This window comes from Mustelus asterias, chromosome 11 (assembly GCF_964213995.1).
Source record: "Mustelus asterias chromosome 11, sMusAst1.hap1.1, whole genome shotgun sequence".
NCBI lineage: Eukaryota > Metazoa > Chordata > Chondrichthyes > Carcharhiniformes > Triakidae > Mustelus > Mustelus asterias.
The window spans coordinates 5315286-5339983 of NC_135811.1; the positions used below are offsets into that span (position 1 = coordinate 5315286).

Sequence of the window (24698 nt, forward strand, 5' to 3'; positions counted from 1 at the left end):
AATCTTTGAAGAGGGAGAAACAAAAAGAGTTGTGAATGAAGCAGTTTGACAATCCACCCTTGCGTCACAGCCTTTTTTATTAATGAGCTGCCCAATGTCTGTTTTATATGCTCCTGTGGGTGAAAATCTCACTCGTAGCTTTCAGGATCACTGAGTACACCGTGATTAATGGGTATTTTTTATTCATTTGTGGGATGTAGGCATATCCGGCTAGGACAGCATTTATTACCCATCCCTAATTGCCCTTGAGAAGGTGGTGGTGAGCTGCCTTCTTGAACTGCTGCAGTCCCTGTGATACACCCACAGTGCTGTTAGAGTGGGAGTTCCAGGATTTTGACAGTGATGGTAGGGTGGGTGCATCCCTCTCACCGCCTCTTGTTCTTTCTCTCCTGCTCCTGGTTTGGCTGGGCTGTGCTGCTTCTGTTTTGTTGGTTTCAGGACTGCACTCAACCTCTGGCTGAACTGCAATCTTTTCCACTGTGCACCCCCACCTTCTCCTGAAAGCACTGGGGGTGTTCTGCTCAGTCTGTATGGGCCATTATAGATTCCACCTGAGCCCAGGCAGCAAGCACCAGCTGACTATTTGAACTTGGGGGGCATTGTGTTTGAACCTAAGTCCTCATGATAGCTATGTCACCTCTCCCCACACACACCCATTCTTACACACACACACACACACTCTCTCTCTCAAATGCACACATATACACACACTCACAAACATATACATACTCTCGCACACATACATACACACTCTCTCTCACACACACATATGCATACACTCACAAACATATGCACATGCTTTCACACACACTCACACACACATATACACACACTCACAAATATATACACACACATCACACTCTCATCACAGTCACACACACAGTCATACATACTCACACTCTCACAACATACACATATATACACACAGACTCTCACTCACTCTCACACACATATACACACACACCGCACTCTCTCACACATACACTCATACACACATACATAGTCATACATACTCTCATATAATCATACATACTTTCACACGCACACTCTCTCACACACACTTTCATTCACACTTTCATTCACGCACTCACACACACACATACACACTAACACATCACACACACTCACAAAGTCTCACTCCTACACACCTTTTCACTCACACACATTCACACATAAACTCACACATAAACTCACACACACTCCAACACACTCTCAGTCACACACTCTCACATACTCTCACACACACTTTCATTCATGCACTCACACACACAGACACTACCACATCACACACACTCACATGCTCTCACTCATACACACTTTTTCACACACACACACATAAACTCACACACTCCAACACACTCTCTCACACACACAGTCACACATCCTCACATACTCTCACTCACACACACACTCACAAACACTCACTGCACTCCCTAGTCCACAGATACTGAAGTCAATCTACCAGTGATGCATTGACTCAATATATTCTCAGCAATAAAGCCTGTGATGTTCTGTATAGCAATCCCGCTTTCCCAGTACATGTGGAAATGTAAACAATAATTAGCTGCGCAACATTCTTTACATTAATTGTTCCATGAATTAAAGTCTTGCCAGACTTTCTGAGGGCTGTGTGTAGTTTTTTTTGTTTCCTCCTCCTTTCTCTTTCAACAGCACAACAGATGATTAACAAGGGTCCTGGAAACTGGATAAAGAATCGAGGCGGACACTTTTCACATCTGTGCAGTTTTCCAACAAAGCTTGCCGGCTGAATCAAACACAATTCAGGTGATTCATGCATTGGAGCAGTGAATGAGTTTATTATCTCCTTCTGTCTCTCCTTGCCCATAACCTGCTGTTAGTCTTTTTGGGAAAGGAGGGAGAAAGGGGAGGGTGAGCAGAGATGGAGAGAGGAGGAGGGAGGGAGAGAGGAGGAAGGAGGGAGGGGGAGAGAGGAGGGAGGGAGAGGATGGAGGAAAGAGAGGGAGGGATGTAGGGAGAGAGGGGAACAGAGACGTGGGGGGGGGGAATAGAAAGGGGGGAGAGAGAGGAGGGAGGGAGAGAGGAAGGGAGGGAGGAGAAGGAAAGAGAGGAGGAAGGGAGAGAGTGGGAGGGAGCGATGGAGGCAGAGAGGAGGAGGGAGGGAGAGAGGGGAAGGAGAGGGGACGGAGGGAGAGAGGGAGGGGGAGGAGGGAGAGAGAGGAAGGAGGGAGAGGAGAGAGAGGGCGAGAGGGAGGGAGAGGAGGGGTATGATTGTCAGTCTCTCCAGCCTGTGCTGCTGCGGCAGAGGGAGTGTGTGATCAGGGGGCGGGCCCACTCTGTGTTATTTGTGCTTTCCTGATGGATGTGTGTGACAGCTTTATTTTGTAGCAATCAGATGCAGCTTGGAGCAGAGGGGTTTTTTTTAGGAATATCAACGAGAGAGAAAGAGTAAAACAGAGAGATTCTCCAGTGGGTTATTGGAGGGGAGGGGAGGGGGGAAAGTGAATATAACAGATATCAGTGCTGAAGATCAGAGACTGGATTTCAGTGTGGACTGGCACAGGGATCCCTCCCTTCCATTGTGCTAGTGAGGGTTTGTGACCCAGAATAGCTCCTTGTGTGGGGGGCTGTTGGACAGACTGGATTGAAACAGCTCTGGGGGTTTTGTCATGTTCTGAAGGCTTGTACTGGGAACACGAAGGATTTCCTCACCTTTCATCGCTCTCTCCCCCCTCCCCTCCCACCCCCTCCCTCCCCTCCCTCCTGAACACCATGGACAGAAGCTGGAAAGTGGCTGGGATCACAAGGACTGGAATTGTGCTGCTGGCTTCTTGCTGGATCTATGCGTCTGCCTGCCCGGCTCCCTGTATCTGTGCGGGGAGCAGTGTAGACTGTCACGGACTGGGGCTGAGAACCATCCCCAAGAACATCCCCAGGAACACGGAGAGACTGTGAGTATTAACGCCTGCTTTTCCTGTCTGCCTCCTGCCTTTGCTGCGTTTGCCGGAGAAGGGGAATTGTCCAGACCTTGACAAGTGCCAATACCAAACTTTGGAATTCTCTGTGACCCCAGAAGGAGATTGCACTGAATTTACATCCTGCAATGGGATGGTGCAGAACCCTCCATCATTAACCTGTTTTCCTATTCCCATCCAGGGTTGTAACTCACAATGCATTTTACGCTCTGGCCCGCTGCAGGTACTTTGCTTGCTGTGTTCTCTATCCTCTCTCCTGCATCGCAGTGTCAGCTGCATCTCAGCTGTCTTCACCTCAGAGTGGATGGTTGCAGGTTCAAGCCTCACTCAATACCAAGGCTCACACTCCAGTGAAGTATTGAGGGAATGCAGTAGTGCAAAGGTGCTGTCTCACAAATGAGACATTGGATCGAGACTCTCTCCTTGGTCTCTGGTGTCAATGATAACATGGTGCTGCTAATCCTGAAGAATACTTAACCCCCCACCCCCACCAACATCAAATAAACAGATGATCCAGTGATTATCGTATTGCTGTTTGTGGGATCTTGCTGTGTCCTAATTGGCTGCCGTGTTTCCCACATTACAGCAGTGACCACACTTGAAAAAGGGTGCATTTATCTGAGAAATGCTCTGGGACATCCTGACATTGCAAAATACTCGAAAGAAATGCAGCTCCAAACTTCCATTGAAAAGAAAGTTGTTATAAAAAAATAATTTTTTACCACATCTGACAACGGCATTTGGGATATTGGGTTCAAAGACAGGAGTACTTTTTAAAATACAACCCAATCCACATAATCCTGGTATGTCTGTGTGAGTGATTATGTATTTGTCTGTGTATGCGTGAGAGTGTGTGTGAGTGAGTGTATGTGTGTGTGTCTGTGTGAGTGAGTGTGTGTCTGTGTGAGTGAGTGTGACTGTGTGTGAGTGAATGAATGTGTGTGTGTCTGTGTGAGTGAGTGTGACTGTGTGTGTGAATGAATGAGTGAGTGAGTGTGTGTCTGTGTGAGTGTGTGTCTGTGTGAGTGAGTGTGATTGTGTGTGTGAATGAATGAGTGAGTGAGTGTGTGTCTGTGTGAATGTGTGTCTGTGAGTGAGTGTGACTGTGTGAGTGAATGAATGGGTGAGTGAGTGTGTGTCTGTATGAGTGTGTGTCTATGTGAGTGAGTGTGACTGTGTGTGAGTGAGTGTATGTGTGAGTGAGTGAATGAATGGGTGAATGAGTGTGTGTCTGTGTGAGTGTGTGTCTATGTGTGTGACTGTGTGTGAGTGAGTGTATGTGTGAGTGAGTGAATGAATGGGTGAATGAGTGTGTGTCTGTGTGAGTGAGTGTGACTGTGTGTGAGTGAATGAATGGGTGAGTGAGTGTGTGTCTGTGTGTGTGTCTGTGTGAGTGAGTGTGTGTCTGTGTGTGTGTGAGTGAATGAATGGGTGAGTGAGTGTGTGTCTGTGTGTGTGGCTGTGTGAGTGAGTGTGTGTGTGAGTGAATGAATGGGTGAGTGAGTGTGTGTCTGTGTGAGTGTGTGTCTGTGTGTGTGTGCGTCTGTGTGAGTGTGTGTGTCTGTGTGAGTGAGTGTGTGTCTGTGTGAGTGAGTGTGTGTCTGTGTGAGTGTGTGTCTGTGTGTGTGTGTCTGTGTGAGTGAGTGTGCGTCTGTGTGAGTGTGTGTCTGTGTGTGTGTCTGTGTGAGTGAGTGTGTGTCTGTGTGAGTGAGTGTGTGTCTGTGTGAGTGAGTGTGTCTGTGTGTGTGAGTGAGTGAGTCATTTATTCTAATTTCTGATAACTTCTTCATTGTCCAATCTAATTTGAGGAATGTCAAATTCAGAATAATGTGGATTTGTTTCTTCACTCTGAGCTATAACAACCAACACATTCTTCTTCTGCTTTCTTTCCTTATCAAAATACCTTTTGAGCATATTAACATGACTCACTGCGTGAGTTTTCCTTCTATCTGGCGTTATCAAATAATTCACCCCGCTGAATTTTAGTTCAATTTGATAAGGCCCACTAAACCTTGCTTTTAAAGGTTCATCTGCCACTGGTAACAGTACTAAGACTTTATCCCCACTAGCAAAACTATGAATTTTTGATTTCCTATCTGCTTCCTGTTTCATCACATGCTGTGCCACTTCACCTGCTCTATTCAACCTTTCTCTAAAATTTGACACATAGTCCAATGATGTAGTCTCAGAATGCTCACCAATTTCTCCTTAATCAATTTAAATGGTCCTCTTACCTTATGCCCAAAAATCAATTCAAATGGACAGAATTTGATTGACTCATTAGGTGCATCCCTAATTGTAAAGAATACAAATGGAAATCCTTTATCCGAATCCTCCAGATAATCTTGACAATAAGCCCTCAACATTGTCTTTAAAGATTGGTACCACCGCTCTAACGCTCCCTGCGATTCTGGATGATAGAACCTGGTGTTGTTAAAACTCTTACAGTATTCTGGATGATACACAGATGATTTAATTTGCTTTACTCCTAAACTGTCCATAACTTCCCTGAATAACTTTGACGTAAAATTTGATCCTTGATCTGGTTGCATTTCTGTGAGCAGTCCATATCTAGTAAAAAAAAAGTAACTCCTCTACAATTAAGAAGTGAGTAAGCTTTGTGTGGATATGTCATGTGTCTCATCGCTGACATGCTGAAAGTGTTAAAGCTGGGCATTTCTGGGGATTATAATGTCCTATTGTTGCAATAAATTTTGTTAAGAAGAGATGGAAAGGGGACAGATGTGTCGGGTGGCACGGTGGCACAGTGGTTAGGACTGCTGCCTCGCAGCACCAGGGACCCAGGTTCAATTCCAGCCTCGGATCACTGTCCGTGTAAAAGTTGCACATTCATCCCGTGTCTGCGTGGTTTTCCTCGGGTGTTCCGGTTTCCTCCCACAGTCCAAAGATGTGTGGGTTAGGTTGACTGGCCATGCTAAATTGCCCCTTAGTGTCAGGGGGATTAGCAGTGTAAATGTTGGGGTTACAGGAGTGGGGCCTGGGTGGGATTGTGGTCGGTGCAGACTCGATGGGCCAAATGCCCTCCTTCTGCACTGTAGGGATTCTATGAATTTTTTTAGCTGTAATATTATGTAATGAAATTGTCTCCGGAAATCTAGTAGACACATCCATTGTGGTCAACAAATACTGATTCCCATTTTTCGTTTTAGGGAGGGGTCCCACACAATCAATTAGGACTTTTGTAATAGGTTTCTCAGATACCGGAATGGGTATCAAGAGTGCTGGTGTGATTACTGCTTGAGGTTTCCCTATCGCGTGATATGTATGGCAAAATCCCACTACATTTTTATGCAGTTCAGACCAATAAAATGTTTTTGAATTTTTGCTTGCGTTTTCCTTACTTCTAAATGACCTCCCACTGGAATCTCATGTGCTACCCGAACACTTCCTTTCTATAATCCACCGGTAATACAACTTGATGAACTTCTACCCATTTTTCATCTGCCTGAATATTTAAAGATCTCCACTTCCTCATTAAGATATCATTTTTCATATAATAACACTCCAGTATACATTCAGATTCTTATTCTGTGCTTGCTTTCTGATACAATGCTTTATCTCTACATCTTTCTGTTATAACTCTGCCAACTTTCCTGAACTAAAGATATCCGCTTCATCCTTCACCTGTTCTTGTTCTTTCTCAACCATCTGACCAAAAATGGTTTCTGATAACTGAACCTCAGTCTCCTTATCTTTAGTCTTTGATTTCTCCTCCTGTCTCACCAGTGGCTGTGACCTTGTTACCACACAGTCAGGAAATATACAGCATATGCATCCTGCAGCACCTCAGCCACCTCTGTGGCTTTACAACCACAGTAGGCATCATTCCCACCTGCAATCCAGCTATCCAGGATAAACTGTATTCCTGAAAAAGGTAATTTCTCTATTACTCCTACCACCACTTTTCACTGGACTCTCCAACCTCACCTTATATAATGGGCTACTACTCTTTTCACCATTAATTCCACATACTACCACCTTTTCTGGCAATACTCCTTCTGAACTACATATCTCACCATTACAGATTGACTTAGAATCTTAGAATCATAGAATCCCTACAGTGCAGAAGAGGCCAATCGCCCATTGGATCTGCACCAACTCTGACAGAGTATCTCACCTAGGCCCTCTTCCCTGCCCTAACCCCATAACCCCGCACATTTCCCATGGCTAATCCATCTAACCTACACATCTTGGAACACTAAGGGGCAATTTAGCATGTCCAATCAACCTAACCCGCACATTTTTGGTCTGTAAGAGGAAACTGGAGCTCCCGGAGGAAACTCACGCGGATACAGGGAGAATGTGCAAACTCTACACGGATAGTCACCCAAGCTGGAATTGAACCCGGGTCCCTGGTGCTGTGAGGGACCATGCCACTTCTTTCTAGTGAATTCAAATTTCATGGTGGGGTTTGAACTCGGGTCTTCAGATCTTGCTCTGGGTCTTTGGATTACTAATCTTGTGACAATACCGCTATGCCACTGCCTACCCTTATAACCTTTACCAATTAAAATATTTAAATATGTCAAGATGCAATTCTTAACTATCTCTATTAGTTCCAATTCAAGCAATACTCCTCTTATAGATTTAAACCCCTCTTCAAAACCAGTTAGCGAGACACAGGTTTACATGCTTGGGTTGTCAGTCCCCGAACATCCAGAACACCTCTGGAGACGGAGGCAGAGAGAGAGACCTATTTCTCACAGCAGGTCCCAAACAGTAGCCACCAGAGAGCAAGAGAGAGAGACCTCTTGCTTCTTTCAGGACCTGGCAGTAACTACCTGCCTTTTCCAGTAAGCTTGGTTCCTCCCCTTAAGCATATGAAGCTATTAATCAATCTAATCAAACCCTACTGTGAAACCCCAGGGGAAAAACCAAATAAACAAAAATATAGAACAAACACATCCCTAGCTAAATTCAATCATTAGCCTGCATTCTCTGCCTGGTGCAGACCAAATAGCACCCATGTAAAACAGAGCTGAATTTTAAACATACCCTTCACAAGAAACATGATATAAATACATTTCTTAAAGGCACAGTATCATCACAGAGGGTATGGGTTTATGTGTGAGTGTGTGTGTGTGACTGTGTGTGGATGAATGTCTGTGGGTGAATGTGTGAGGGTATTGGTTTATGTGTGAGTGTGATTGTCTGGGATTCTTGACAGGGATCTCACTCATTGGTTGGGGATCGTTCGGGGAGCCTTCTTCACCCTCAAAGGGGGTCCCATGGAATCGAGGGCCCTTCAGGCACTCAGTTGGCTGCTGTTCGGCATTCCCCGTGATGAGCTCACTGGTGGTGGTGCCAGACTCGCTGAGAGCTGCTGACCAATCAGAGGCCTGCAGTACCAGTGAGAGCAGCGGTGGCTCCTGATTGGATGCTGAGAGGATGTCTCTCCGTGTGGGAGAGACTAGGACCAAGGGACACAGTTTTAATATAAAGAGACCCCCATTTAATGCACAGGGGAGAAATGTTTTCTCTCCAAGGATCATGAATCTGTGGAGCCAAATGGAGGTGCAGGCTGGGTCACTGAATATACTAGGGCTGAGTTAGATAGATTCTTGATAGACTAGGGAGTATCAGGGGAAGGCAGGATCAGCCATGATCTTATTGAATGGCAGAGCAGGCTTGAGGGGTCGAGTGGCCTTACTCCTGTTCCTGATTCATGTGTTCCCATAAATCCGCCAGAGGCCCCTCCCACACCAGTATTCTATCAATAAGCTAGGAGAGACACCATTTCAATCCAGTATCACCATCTCTCTGTTACACGTCACAGGCACACTGAGAGGTGAAGGTGGTGTTCGACAGCTCAGAGAATGTGGATTGGACCATAGACTCCTACTGTACAGGTGGAGGTCATTTGGTCCACTGCGTCTGTACTGGCTCTTTGAAAGAGCAATCCAATTAGTGTCCCCACTCCCCCTGCTATTTCCTCATAGCTCTGCAAATTTCTCCTTTGTGTTATCCAACTTTCTCTGGAGCATTCCGAATGAATCTGCTTCCACTGTCCTTTCAGGCAGCGCCTTCCAGATCACAACAACTATCTGAACATGCAGGGCTTTATAGCAAAAATGGTCCTCACTCACTCGCACTTATACTGTCTCACTCACATTCTTGCACATTCACTCTAACGCACACATATGTTCACACACATTCTATCACTCACACTTGTACTGTCTCACTAACATACTGTCTCACTAACATACTCACATTCTTGCACATTCACTCTCCCATTCATACAATCATTTGCACACACACACTCACTCTAACCCTATCAATAAAACACACACATTCACACAGTTATTCACTCTCTCACACATGCACAATCTCATACTCACTGAATACTTTCTCACACATGCTCCCACATTCACTCACTAACACACTCTCTCACACACAAACACACACTCACTTTCACACACAAATACACACACTCTTTCTCATATCTGCCGAGGGATGAACCCACATCCCCAGCAGGGGGCAGCACCCACTGGGAGAGCGGAGAGTCAGCATCTTGCTAGTGTCTCTCCCAATGGCATCATCATATCCTGGGATCACTGCAAAATGTCTGCGTTGTCTCAACTTACAAATATTGCTGATATCCTACCCAAACCCCTCGATTAGATTCCAGTCTGTAACTCGCTCCCGGGTATCTGTTATTCTATATATAAACCACCCCAAACCCCTCGATTAGATTTAAGTCTGTAACTCACTCTTGGGTATCTGTTATTCTATATATAAATCACCCCGAATCACTCAATTAGATTCCAGTCTGTAACTCACTCTTGGGTATCTGTTATTCTATATATAAACCACCCTGAATCACTCGATTAGATTCCAGTCTGTAACTCACTCCCGGGTATTTGTTATTCTATATATAAACCACCCTGAACCCCTCAAGTAGATTCCAGTCTGTAACTCACTCCCGGGTATCTGTTATTCTATATATAAACCACCCCAAACCCCTCGATTAGATTCCAGTCTGTAACTCACTCTTGGGTATCTGTTATTCTATATATAAACCACCCTGAACCCCTCGATTAGATTCCAGTCTGTAACTCACTCCCGGGTATCTGTTATTCTATATATAAACCACCCCAAACCCTTGATTAGATTCCAGTTTGTAACTCAGTCCTGGGTATCTGTTATTTTATATATACACTATCCCAAACCCTTGATTAGATTCCAGTCTGTAACTCACTCTTGGGTATCTGTTATTCTATATATAAACCATCCAAACTCCTCAGTCATGTATGTGTGTTTATGTGCATTGGAGTGTGTGTCTGTGTGTTTGAGTGTGTGTGTGTGTCAGTGTGTGTGTGACTTTTTTGTGAGTGAGTATATGAGTGTATGTATGTGTGAGAATGTGTGTGTGTGTGAACGTGTGTCTTTGTGTTTTGTTCCTCCCACAGCCTTGATCGTTCCGAGGGGAGTCAGTTCCAGACTTCCACTCGGCTTTGTGTCAAGCAATGTTTGTTGACATCTCCCCTCAGTTGCCTGGCTCAAAAGTTAAGATTGTGCTGTGTTCCTCTGGACTCCCAGAACTAGAGGAAATACTTTCTCTCTATCTATCTGATCAAATCGTTTAAACATTTTAAACACTTCAATTAGATTGCCATTTAATCTGCTACACTCTCGGGAATACAAGCTTCTATACTAGCCTGATCGACGCAAACTGTCCACCTAATGTAACCATTATAGCCCCAGTAACAGGCTGGTGAATATAGAATGAATTACTCAGCAGTTACTGTTACAAAGGGAAACACGGTGGCCATTTTGCACACAGCAAGATCCCACAGGCAGCAACCAGATCTGTTTGTATGGTTTTTCCTTTCCTCAGTGCTGTTGGTTGAGAGACAGATGTTGGTGAGGACAGAAGCAGAACTTGGGTTATATGTGGTTTAGGTGGATTGGCTATGCTAAATTGCTCCTTAGTGTTAGGGGGATTAGCAGGGTAAATATGCGGGGTTACGGGATAGGGCTTGGGCATGATTGTTGTTGGTGCAGGCTCAATGAGCCAAATGGCCTCCTTCTGCACTGTAGGGATTGTCTGAGACTATAATGGATTTCTGGAGTTTTGCTTGACAACATTTTGAGGGAATTGAGTATATTTATACAGAGCTATCCCTCAGAGGGGTAGGTACTGGAGTACTGTATACAGCTTTGGCTCCCTTACTTAACATAGAAACATAGAAACTAGAAGGGCCATTCAGCCCTTCGAGCCTGCTCTGCCATTCATTTTGATCATGGCTGATCATCGAATTCAATATCCTGATCCCCCCGTTCCCCCCATATCCGTTGATCCCTTTAGCCCCAAGAGCCATATTTAATTTCTTCTTGAAATCAGACAACGTTTTGGCCTCAACTACTTCCTGTGGCAGTGAATTCCACACATTCACCACCCTCTGGGTGAAGAAATTTCTCCTCACCTCAGTTCTAAAAGGTTTACCCCTTATTCTCAAACTAAAAAAGGATATAATTCTTTAAAGCAGAAAGGTTCACTTGACTGGTTATCATTTGAGGGAAGGTTGAGCAGGGTTGGCATACACTCACTGGAATTTCGAAGACTGTGAGGCGATCTCATTGAAACAAAAAAGATTCTGAGGAGATTTGATTGGGTGGATGCCAAGAGGATTTTTCCCCCTTGTGGGAGAGACTAGAACCTGTTTGAAAATTAAGGATTTGCCATTTAGGAGAGAAAGAGAGAGAGCGAGACGAGGAGAATATTTTTTAGCAGAGGGTGGTTATTCTGAGGAATTACCTTTCTCAGAGAACACTGAAGGCTGGGCCACTGAATTTATTCAAGGCTGGGTTGGACAGATTTCTGACTGACGAGGGTGGTCAAGGGTTAGGGGTGGAGTACAAACAGGGAAGCGGAGTTGAAACAACAGACAGCTCAGCCATGATTTTATTGAATGATGTAACAGGTTCGAGGGACCTTTGAGTTCTCCCTCGTTCTCGTGGGTAGATCGTTCTGTCTGCCCCCTAGTGGACAACTGACAAGCCTGATGTATCCGAGGTGCATTGAAAAGGGGTTTCAGAGGGCTTGGTGTTCTCAGATGTAATCGCCTAGAGCCCACTGCTCCCTCAACTGGGCCCTGAGAGACAGAAAGAGGGGGAAAGCCTCAGGCCTCTCAAGCACAAAACCTGCTTGGGGAAGGGCATAGGTGAAGGGACTCTCACCTTCGAGCTTTCCCCCAACCACAGGCCTATGTCCAATGCCTGGTTTGTTCAGCTCTGGGGCAGCTTAGTTTATTTATTAGTGTCACCAGTAGGCTTACATTAACATTGCAATGAAGTTATGTGAAAATCCCCTAGTCACCACAATCCAACACCTGTTTGGGTACACTGAGGGAAAATTTAGTATGGCCAATGCACCTAACCAGCATATCTTTCAGGCTGTGGGAGGAAACCGGAGCACCCGGAGGAAACCACGCAGACATGGGGAGAATGTGCAGATTCCGCACAGACAGTGAACCAAGCCAAGTATTGAACCTAGGTTCTGGCGCTGTGAGGTAGCAGTGCTAACCACTGTGCCACCATGCCAAGAGGCTTCTGAAGACGAATGCTGAACAAAACTGAGCCTGATTTTTATTTTAGGGATGTGGGTGCCGCTGGCTGGGCCAACATTTATTGCCCATCCTTAATTGCCCTTGAAATGAGTGTCTTGATAGACTATTTCAGAAAGGTGTTAAGAATGAACCACATTGCTGTGGCTCTGGAGTCACATGTAGGCCAGACCAGGTAAGGACAACATTTTCCTTCCCTAAAGGACATTAATGAACCATATGGGTTTTTACAGCAATCGACAATGGTTTCATCAGTAGACTTTTTTTTAATGAATTCACATTTTCACCATCTGCCATGCTGGGATTTTAACCAGGGGCCCTGCATCTTGTCCTGGGTCTCTGGATTACTAGTCCATTGAAAATACCACTGTCTTCCCCTGACTTATTTGAGGTGTAGGCGCAGTAAACAACTAATGGGGAGATATCAGTACCAGGTGTAATAGGGGCATTGCAACAACATGTCTCAGTCCTATTTTGTTCTTCACTGAACATTCCTGAGCAAGATAGTGAGGAGTAGAATATCCCCCAAAATGATTTGAAGTAGAGTCCATGATGGCACAGAAAAGGCCTTTGGCCTAACTGGGTTCACAGTGAAGTCTGTTCCTGCTCCATACAGTTTGTGCTAGGAATGACCTTGATAGGCAGGATGGCTGTTTCTGTCCTCGTTATCCCTGCCCTCTTCCCTATTCTACATGAAACACAGAAAACTAGAAAATAGGAGCAGGAGTAGGCCATTCAGCCTTTTGAGCCTGTCCCACCATTCATTATGATCATGGCTGATCATCTATCTCAGTAATCTGTTCCCGCTTTCCCTTCCATAGCCTTTGATCCTCTTCACCTCAAGTGCTAGATCTAACTCTTTCTTGAAAACATACAATGTTTAGGCGTCAACTGCTTTCTGTGGTAGAGAATTCCACAGACACATCTCAGTGTTAAATGGTTTATCCCATATCCTCAGACTGTGACATCTGGTTCTGGACTCCCCCACCATTGGGAACATCGTTGCTGCATCTACCCTGTCTAGTCCAGTTCTATGAGATCCCCCTCATTCTTCTGAACTCCAGTGAATGTAATCCTAACCCTGACATGTCAGTCCTGCCATCCCAGGAATTAATCTAGTAAACCTTTGCTGCACTCTCTCCATAGCAAGAAATCCTTTCTCAGATAAGGAGAGCAAAACTGCACACAATATTCCAGGTGTGGCCTCACCAAGGCCCTGCATAACTGCCGCAAAACATTCCTGCTCCTGTACTCAAATCCTCTCGCTATGAAGGCCATCATACCATTTGCCTTCTTTACCGCCTGCTGCACCTGCATGCTTACCTTCATCAACTGGTATACGAAGACACCCAGGTCTCGTTGCACATTCCCCTTTCTCAATTTATAGCTATTCAAATAATAATCTGCCTTCCTGTTTTTGCTATCAAAGTGGATAACCTCACATTTATCCACTTTGTACTGTATCTGCATGAGAATGCGGTTCGGAGCTGGAATGCAAGTTGAGGAATGTTCACATGAGTTAATTTTCCAACCGGCCTAGAGCGGCCTTCAAACCTGTTATTAAGTGGTGAGAAAGCAGATGTGTTTGTAATCGATGTTTATAAAGCTCATTAAGATCATTATTCTAGCCCACTCCTGCGGCGAGCAGAAGAATTCATGTGGTGGTTACACACTGATATACATGTAAAAGGCTGAAATTGAAATCTCCTAGCTCAATGAATTTTCTTCTCAACATCTCAGGTGAGGGGTTCATTCCTCCTGCGATTAAAAGCCAACTGAGTGTCAACTATTCATTAGCCTCCTGGCTGACTCTATTTTTTCTTATAGCCTGACAGAGAAAAATCTTTCACAACCTCAGGATGTCCATGGGCACTTTACAACTAATAAAATACATTTAAAGTGTAGTTATTCTTGTTGTGCAAGGATAGGGACACCCAATCTGCCCACAGAAATCTCCAATTAATGGTAGTCAGACAATATCCAGTGATTATGAGTTATTGGATTCGTATTAGTGAGGATAACTCTTCTGCTGCTCTTCAGAATAGTGCCTGGGAATTGTTTACATCCGAAGAACAAAGAAAAGTACAGCACAGGAACAGGCCCTTCGGCCCTCCAAGCCTATGCTGATCATGATGCCCTCACTAAACTAAAAAAAACTTCTGCCCTTATTCGGTCTGTATCCCTCTATTCCCTCCCTTTTCATGTACTATCCAGATGCCTCTTAAATGTTGCTCTTAAATCCACTTGAGAAGACGCTTCTCGGAAATGTGGCAGACATTCCTTTTCACAATGTTGATTGTGGGGTACTTATTATAGAATCATAGAGTCATACGGTGCAGAAAAGGCCCTTTGGCCCATCGAGTCTGCACTGACAATAACTCCCACTAAAGTTGCGCTAATCCCATTTTCCTGCACTTGTCCCATATCCTTGAATGTCATCGCTTCTCAGCCTTTTGGCTAAGATCAAGTGTAGTATGGTCGGCAGCCCATGGTCGGCCGCACTTGGTTGAGGTCATTAGGTTACACTGAAGCTTCATATGTTTCATATGGGTCCTTGTGCATGAGACGCAAAAGCCCAGTTTGCAGGTACAACAGGTGATCAAGAAGGCAAATGGGATGTTGGCCTATATTGCGAAGGGGATAGAATATAAAAGCAGGGATGTCTTGATGCACCTGTACAGGGCATTGGTGAGGCCGCAGCTGGAATACTGTGTGCAGTATTGGTCCCCTTATATGAGGAAGGATACATTGGCATTGGAGGGAGTGCAGAGAAGGTTCACCAGGTTGATACCGGAGATGAGGGGTTTGGATTATGAGGAGAGGCTGAGGAGATTGGGTTTGTACTCGTTGGAGTTTAGAAGGATGAGGGGGGATCTTATGGAGACTTATAAGATAATGCGGGGGCTGGATAGGGTGGAGGCGGAGAGATTCTTTCCACTTAGTAAGGAAGTTAAAACTAGAGGACACAGCCTCAAAATAAAGGGGGGTCGGTTTAAGACAGAGTTGAGGAGGAACTTCTTCTCCCAGAGGGTGGTGAATCTCTGGAATTCTCTGCCCACTGAGGTGGTGGAGGCTACCTCGCTGAATATGTTTAAAGCGCGGATGGATGGATTCCTGATCGGTAAGGGAATTAAGGGTTATGGGGATCAGGCGGGTAAGTGGTACTGATCCACGTCAGATCAGCCATGATCTTATTGAATGGCGGGGCAGGCTCGAGGGGCTAGATGGCCTACTCCTGCTCCTATTTCTTATGTTCTTATATGAAGCAATTTTTTAAAGCGGCATCTCGGCCTTTTGGCTAAGATGCAAATGAGCTCAAGTCTTGGAGGAGGAACCTCCCCCTTCTCCAATCAGCTTGGTTCATGTAGATCAGGCCCAGGACAGGGTGGTTTGGTCGCTCGCCCTGTCTTGTCAGCCTGGATCTGAAATGTCTCAACTTGTTGAGGCTCTGAATTGGATTTGATTGGATTGAATTGGAAAAGTATTTAAAAAAAAATATCCTTGAATGTTATGATGTTTCAAATGCTCATCCAAATATTTTTTAAAGGTTGTAAGGTTTCTGGCCTCCACTATCTTCCCAGTCAACGTATTCCAGATTCTCACGACTGTCTGGGTGAAAAACCATTTTATCAAATCCCCTCCGAATCTCCTGCTTCGGACCCTAAAACTATGCCCCCTCGTGATTGACCCCTCAACCAAGCGAAACAGCTGCTCCCGATTCACAGTCCATACCCCTCAATCATGTCCCCTCTTAGCTTTCTCTGCTCAAAAGAAAACTATCCAAGCCTATCCAGTCTCTCCTTATAGCTCAAATGCTCCATCCCAGGCAACATCCTGGTGAATCTCCTCTGCGCCCTCTCAAGTGCGATCACATCCTTTCTATAGTGAGGTGACTAGAACTGTACACAGTACCCCAGCTGTGGCCTAACCAACATTCTGTACAGCTCCAACATTACCTCCCTGCTCTTATACTCTATGCCACGACTGATAAAAGCAAAGGTCCCATTTCTTAACTATCCTATTCACCTGTGCTGCCGCCTTCAGGGATCCATGAATAACTACTCCAAGATCAATCTGTTCCTCTGAGCTTCCCAGTGTCCTGCCATTCAGGACACTGGCGAGAACACTGCTTCTATTTTTTGAAATATTGCCTTGGGATCTTTTACACGCTGCTGAGAGCGCAAGCAGTCCTTGGTTTAATGTTTTATCTGAAAATCAGCACCTCCAACAGTGCAGCACTCGCTAAGTACCGCGTTGGGAATGTCAGCCTGGATTATATACTCAAGTCTCTGGAGCTGGGAGAGAGTGGTTGTGTGTTCAGGTTCAAGCTCCTACAGTCTCTATTTGAGGAAGAGCAGGGGAGATCCCCCCCTCCTAGGGTCCTGACCAATATTTATCCCTCAATCAACAATACGGGAACAGATTATCTGCGCATCGTCACATTATTATTTCTGGGCACTTGCTGCATATTATTTGGCTACCATACATCCTGCATGACAAATGACTACATGTCCTGAGGTCATTTTATTTTAGTGTATCTTAGCACTCACACTATCTTTTACCGTTTGGGAACAATGGTGGGAAATGGGAAAAGGATTTCTGAGCTGATTATCAGCCTGTTGAACTGTGTTAAATGCTCCTTCTGTCGCCAACATACCTGACATTGGACCCGAACCTGGAGCTTCTGGTCCAGTAGTAGGGATGCTATCCATTGTAACATAAGGTCTCTTCTTGGCATCATGAAAGGCGCTATATAAATACAAGTCTTCCTTTCTTTTAACCTGAACTCTGCTGATTAAAGAGAACCCTGAATCTTTCCTCTGTTGAATTTATAGCAAAGTACGGCATGGCGGTGGGTTGTGGGAAAAAATAGCTTCTGCTATGATAGAACAAAGAACAATACAGCACAGGAAGAGGCCCTTCAGCCCTCCAAGCCCGCGCCGCTCCCTGGTCCAAACTAGACCATTATTTTGTATCCCTCCATTCCCACTCCGTTCATGTGGCTATCTAGATAAGTCTTAAACGTTCCCAGTGTGTCCGCCTCCACCACCTTGCCCGGCAGCGCATTCCAGGCCCCCACCACCCTCTGTGTAAATACGTCCTTCTGATATCCATGTTAAACCTCCCCCCCCCTCACCTTGAATCTATGACCCCTTGTGAACGTCACCACCGACCTGGGAAAAAGCTTCCCACCGTTCACCCTATCTATGCCTTTCATAATTTTATACGCCTCTATTAGGTCACCCCTCATCCTCCGTCTTTCCAGTGAGAACAACCCCAGTTTACCCAATCTCTCCTCATAACTAAGCCCTTCCATACCAGGCAACATCCTGGTAAACACTCTCTCTAAAGCCTCCACATCCTTCCGGTAGTGTGGCGACCAGAACTGGGCGCAGTATTCCAAATGGGGCCGAACCAATGTTCTATACAACCGCAACATCAGACCCCAACTTTTATACTCTATGCCCCGTCCTATAAAGGCAAGCATGCCATATGCCTTATTCACTACCTTCTCCATCTGTGACGTCACCTTCAAGGATCTGTGGACTTGCACACCCAGGTCCCTCTGCGTATCTACACCCTTTATGGTCCTGCCATTTATCGTATAGCTCCCCCCTACGTTAGTTCTACCAAAATGCATCACTTCGCATTTATCTGGATTGAACTCCATCTGTCATTTCTTTGCCCAAATTTCCAGCCTATCTATATCCTTCTGTAGCCTCTGACAATGTTCCTCACTATCTGCAAGTCCTGCCATTTTTGTGTCGTCCACAAACTTACTGATCACCCCAGTTACACCTTCTTCCAGATCGTTTATATAAATCACAAACAGCAGAGGTCCCAATACAGAGCCCTGCGGAACACCACTAGTCACAGGCATCCAGCCGGAAAAAGACCCTTCCACATCCACCCTCTGTCTTCTGTGACCAAGCCAGTTCTCCACCCATCTAGCCACCTCCTCCTTTATCCCATGGGATCCAACCTTTTGCACCAACCTACTTTGTCAAACGCTTTACTAAAGTCCATACAGACGACATCCACGGCCCTTCCCTTGTCAACCATTCTAGTCACTTCTTCAAAAAACTCCACCAGGTTAGTGAGGCATGACCTCCCTCTCACAAAACCATGCTGACTATCGTTAATGAGTTTATTTCTTTCTAAATGCGCATACATCCTATCTCTAAGAATCCTCTCCAACAACTTCCCGACCACGGACGTCAAGCTCACCGGCCTATGATTTCCCGGGTTATCCTTCCTACCCTTCTTAAATAACGGGACCACATTAGCTATCCTCCAATCCTCCAGGACCCCACCTGTGTCCAGTGACGAGACAAAGATTTGCATCAGAGGCCCAGCGATTTCATCTCTCGTCTCCCTGAGCAGCCTTGGATAGATTCCATCAGGCCCTGGGGATTTGTCAGTCTTTATATTCCCTAAAAAACCTAACACTTCCTCCCTTGTAATGGAGATTTTCTCTAACGGGTCAACACTCCCCTCCGAGACACTCCCAGTCAACACATCCCTCTCCTTTGTGAATACCGACGCAAAGTATTCATTTAGGATCTCCCCTACTTCTTTGGGCTCTAAGCATAATTCCCCACTTTTGTCCCTGAGAGGTCCGATTTTTTCCCTGACAACCCTTTTGTTCCTAATGTATGAATAAAATGCCTTGGGATTCTCCTTAATCCTGTCTGCCAAGGACATTTCATGACCCCTTTTGGCCCTTCTAATTCCTCGTTTGAGTTCTTTCCTACTTTCTTTGTATTCCTCCAGAGTTCCCTTTGTTTTTAGCTGACTGGACCTAACGTACGCCTCTCTTTTCTTTTTGACCAATCCCTCAATTTCCCTGGTTATCCACGGTTCTCGAATCCTACCCTTCCTATCCTTTTTTACAGGCACATGCCTATCCTGCAGCCCTAACAACTGTTCCTTAAAAGACTCCCACATGCCAGATGTGGATTTACCCTCAAACAGCCTCTCCCAATCAACAGCTGCCAATTTCTGCCTAATTCCACTAAAGTTAGCCTTCCCCCAATCCAACACCTTACCCTTGGGACACCACTCATCCTTTTCCATCACTATCCTAAAGCTAACAGAATTGTGGTCACTATTTGCCACATGTTCCCCTACCAAAACTTTGAAGACCTGACCGGGCTCATTCCCCAGTACCAGGTCCAGTATAGCCCCCTCTCTAGTCGGGCTATCTACATATTGTTCCAAAGAGCCTTCCTGTATGCATTTTACAAATGCCTCCCCATTCAGACTCCCAGCCCTATGCGATTTCCAGTTTATACCAGGGAAATTGAAGTCTCCCACTACAACAACCCTATTTTACCTGCACCTATCCATTATCTCCTGACATATCCGTTCTTCTACTTCCCTTAGGCTGTTGGGGGGCCTGTAGTATACCCCCAACATAGTGACTGCGTCCTTCCTGTTTCTGAGCTCCACCCACAGTGGCTCGTTACATGACCCCTCTGAATTGTCCTCCCTCTGCACCGCTGTAATATGCTCTCTAACTAATACTGCTACTCCCCCACCTCTTTTGGCCCCTCCTCTGTCTCGCCTAAAACACTTGTACCCCCGAATATTCAGTTGCCAGTCCTGTCCCTCTTTCAACCAAGTCTCTGTCACCGTAACCACATCCAAATTCCTCGTAAGCATTAAGGCCCTAAGTTCGTCTGTCTTACCTGCTACGCTCCTTGCATTGAAATAGATACACTCCAGACCTCCAGGTCCAGTGAGGTCATCCTCCCCCAGAGTGCTCTTCTTCTTTGCCAGCCTTGTCCTGGCCCCAAGCTCGTCCCCAGCCTCTACACTTGTAGACCTAATTTTTTGATCCCCACCCCCCTGCCATATTAGTTTAAACCCACCCGAACTGCACTAGCAAAACTCCCAGCCAGGATATTCGTGCCCTTCCAATTTAGTTGTGACCCAACCTTCTTGTACAGGTGCCCTCCTCTCTTGAAAACTTCCCAGTGATCCAGAAATATGAAGCCCTCCCTCCTGGACCAATCCTTTAGCCAAGCGTTCAATTGTACTATCTCCCTATTCCTAGCCTCACTGGCCCTAGGCATTGGGAGCAGCCCAGAGATTGCCACCCTGGAGGCCCTACTTTTTAGCCTATTTCCCAACTCCCTGAATTGCTCCATGAGGTCGCAGAGCCAGCCAGTGTCCACTCCCAAGGGGATTACAGGAAGAATTGAAACTGAGACAGTGCAAGGAAAGATAGCTGTCAGATCATGGGACTGTTGTCCCAGTTTTCAGTCCAGGTACAGACTGGTTTATTGACGTTTTGCCTGGTTTATTTCACAGGGAGCTCAATGGAAACAACATCACACGGATCAGCAAAAGTGACTTGTCGGGACTCAGGCACATTAGGGTTCTGTGAGTATCACCGATGATGGCATTGAGAAAATAACAGAGCAGAACTTGGTTTTGTATCAACATTGTTTACACAGGGGCACTATTCAACTTCCTACTGTTTGCGGCCAGTCTTTGAGAGATAGTGTGGGCAGAGTGGGAGTTTACCAGCTCCTGGCAACACCTCTGTCAACGTTCTTGTGCAGGATAATTTAGGACAGTTACTGAGCCGCTTCAATCCCAATCAGGTTGGTATGGTTGTACCTACTGGCGTGCCCATATGGAATAGTTTCTGTTCAGGGTATCTGTCTGGCAGTGGACAGAGATAAAAAAGTGGCTGATGTGAGGCTGTGAAGAACAGAAAATGCTTTGTCTTTTCTATCAGAGACCGGGAGTCAGTGTGGTGGAAAACAGACAAGTGGTAGATAATGTATCTAACCCTGTGCTATAACTGTCCTGGGAGGTGTTTGATGGGGACAGTGTAGAGGGAGCTTTACTCTGTATCTAACCCTGTGCTATAACTGTCCTGGGAGGTGTTTGATGGGGTCAGTGTAGAGGGAGCTTTACTCTGTATCAGATTTCCACTCCATCTGATGAAGGAGCAGCGCTCCGAAAGCTAATGGTATTTGCTACCAAATAAACCTGTTGGTCTTTAACCTGGTGTTGTTAAAACTCTTACTGTGTTTGATGGGGACAGTGTAGAGGGAGCTTTACTCTGTATCTAACCCCGTGCTGTACCTTTCCTGGGAGTGTTTGATGGGGACAGTGTAGAGGGAGCTTTACTCTGTATCTAATCCCGTGCTGTATCTGTCCTGGGAGTGTTTGATGAGGGCAGTGCAGGGGGAGCTTTACTCTGTATCTAACCCCATGCTGTACCTATCCTGGGAGTGTTTGATGGGGACAGTGTAGAGGGAGGTTTACTCTGTGGTTAACCTTTGTTGTGAAATGCACTCAAACAATATTTTTGACATAAAAATATGGTGCAATGGTGCTTGAACTTAAAAAAGTGAAGATGAAGAGATGGTATGGTCTTTCTAGTCAATTGTTTGCTGTGTTCTGTTAATTTATGCTCAAGTTAGAAATGATTTTGTGCTTTGGACAGTACCTTTTGGAATTAGATTGAGTGACCAGTTTGCTTGACCACTGTTACTCTAGTATTCAGAATCTGTGTTCAATGCACTGCTTGCCTCGACCATGACATTAACGTTGTGACTCCTTCTCTCTCTCCTTTCTCGCAGACAATTCATGGAGAATCAGATCAATTCCATTGAACGTGGAGCATTTGATGACATGAAGGAGTTGGAAAGATTGTAAGTTGGAAGTTTAATTTCACCATCTGTCCATTTCCATGCAAAGATTTTAGGGTCTCAATAGATAAAATTACACTGAATTTAAAGCACAGAAGCAGGCCATTCAGCCCAACTCATCACTGCTAGTATTTGTGTTGCACACCAGCTTCCCCACATTCTCTTCCCCTTATCTTATTAGCAGTTTGAAACACTGGGCTTTGTGAACTAGGCCAGGCCCAAGTGCGTGGTGTCCCCGGACAGACACAGGTTTCGTCCCCTGATCTCAGCTGAGGAATTTGCTGGCACAGAGATCCTGAGGATGGCAGGGGGCAAGATTGATTGGAGGTCCTGCTCCTGATCACTATCCAGAGAAGTGTGCTGAAAAACTGTCATGCAAGGGCGTGGTGTGAATGACTCACCTGCTCAAGGTGAGAGGGGCGAAGTATAACTCAGATATTAGAGGGATGTTTTTTACACAGAGGGTGGTGAGGGCCTGGAATGCGCTGCCAAGTAGGGTGGTGGAGGCAGGCACGCTGACATCGTTTAAGACTTACCTGGATAGTCACATGAGCAGCCTGGGAATGGAGGGATACAAACGATTGGTCTAGTTGGACCAAGGAGCGGCACAGGCTTGGAGGGCCGAAGGGCCTGTTTCCTGTGCTGTACTGTTCTTTGTTCTTTGACTGCAGAGTCGTCACAAACACGAATATGGCGATCTCGCCTCAGAGAAACATCCTGTTCCAGAAGGGGATAGATCTCGCTGTAACAAATTGCACTTAATACCAGTGAGTGCCAGAGGGTGTTCAGTACGAGAGGGTGTTCAGTACGAGTGGGCAGTCAGTATCCCAGCCCTCTCATACTGAACACCCTCTTGTACTGAACGCTCTCACACTGAGTGCCCTCTCATACTGAGTACCCTATCGTACTGAACATCCTCTCGAACTGAACACGCTCTCGTTATTCTTTCTTTTTATTCATTCGTGGGACATGGGCATCGCTGGCTGGCCAGAATTTATTGCCCATCCCTAGTTGCCCTTGAGAAGGTGGTGGTGAGCTGCCTTCTTGAATCGCTGCAGTCCATGTGCTGTGGGTTGACCCACAATGCCATTAGGGAGGGAATTCCAGGATTTTGATCCAGCAACTGCGAAGGAATGGCGATATATTTCCAAGTCAGGATAGTGAGTGGCTTGGAGGGGAACTTGCAGGTGGTGGTGTTTCCATTTATCTGCTGCCCTTGTCCTTCTAGATGGAAGTGGTCGTGGGTTTGGAAGGAGCTGTCTAAGAATTTTTGGTGAATTGCTGCAGTGCATCTTGTAGATAGTACACACTGCTGCTACTGAGCGTCGGTGGTGGAGAGATTGAATGTTTGTAGATGTGGTGCCAATGAAGCGGGCTGCTTTGTCCTGGATGGTGTCAAGCTTCTTGAGTGTTATTGGAGCTGCACCCATCCAGGCAAGTGGGGAGTATTCCATCACACTCCTGACTTGTGCCTTATAGATGGTGGATAGGCTTTGGGGAGTCAGGAGATGAGTTACTCGCCGCAATATTCCAAGCCTCTGACCTTCTCTTGTAGCCACTGTGTTGATGTGGTGAGTCCAATTGAGTTTCTGTTCAATGGTAACCTGAAGGATGTTGACAGTGGAGGATTCAGTGATGGTTACAGCATTGAATGTCAAGGGGCGGTGGTTAGAGTGTCTCTTATTAGTGATGGTCATTGCCTGGCATTTGTGTGGCGCAAATGTTACTTACCACTTGTCAGCCCAAGCCTAGATATTGTCCAGATCTTGTTGCATTTGGAAATGGACTGCTTCAGTGTCTGAGGATGATGCTGAACATTGTGCAATCATCGGCGAACATCCCCACTTCTGACCTTATGACAGAGGGAAGGTCATTGATGAAGGAGCTGAAGATTGTTGGGCCTCGGACACTACCCTGAGGGACTCCTGCAGAGATGTCCTAGAGCTGAGATGACTGACCCTCCACAACCACAACCAACTTCCTATGTACCAGGTATGACTCCAACCAACGGAGAGTTTGCCCCCTGATACCCATTGTTTCCAGTTTCGTTAGGGCTCCTTGATGCCACACTCAGTTGAATGCGGCCTTGATGTCAAGGGCTGTCAATCTCACCTCACTTCTGGAATTCAGCTCTTTTGTCCATGTTTGAACAAAGGCTGTAATGAGGTCAGGAGCTGAGTGACCCTGGTGAAACCCAAACTGGGCATCACTGAGCAGGTTATTGCTGAGCAGGTGCTGCTTGATAGCACTGTCGATGACCCCTTCCATCACTTTACTGATGATCGAGAGTAGACGGATTGAGCAATAATTGGCCGGGTTGGATTTGCCCTGCTTTTTGTGTACAGGACATATCTGGGCAACTTTCCACATTGTTGGGTAGGTGCCAGTGTTGTAACTACTGGAAGAGCTTGGCTAGAGGAGCAGCAAGTTCTGGAGCACAAGTCTTCAGTACTATTGCCGGATTGTTATCAGGACCCATTGCCTTT

General features: G+C 45.8%; 1 protein-coding gene across 1 annotated transcript in view; it reads left to right on the forward strand.

Annotated features, from left to right (window-relative positions):
• The first annotated feature begins 2751 nt into the window (after positions 1-2751).
• Positions 2752-24698, forward strand: part of slit1a (slit homolog 1a (Drosophila)) — a 329132-nt gene continuing 307185 nt past the window's right edge. The window contains exons 1-3 of the mRNA XM_078223079.1: positions 2752-2930; positions 20858-20929; positions 22144-22215. Of these exons, the coding sequence (XP_078079205.1) occupies positions 2752-2930; positions 20858-20929; positions 22144-22215 (323 nt within the window). The remainder of the gene's footprint in view (positions 2931-20857; positions 20930-22143; positions 22216-24698) is intronic.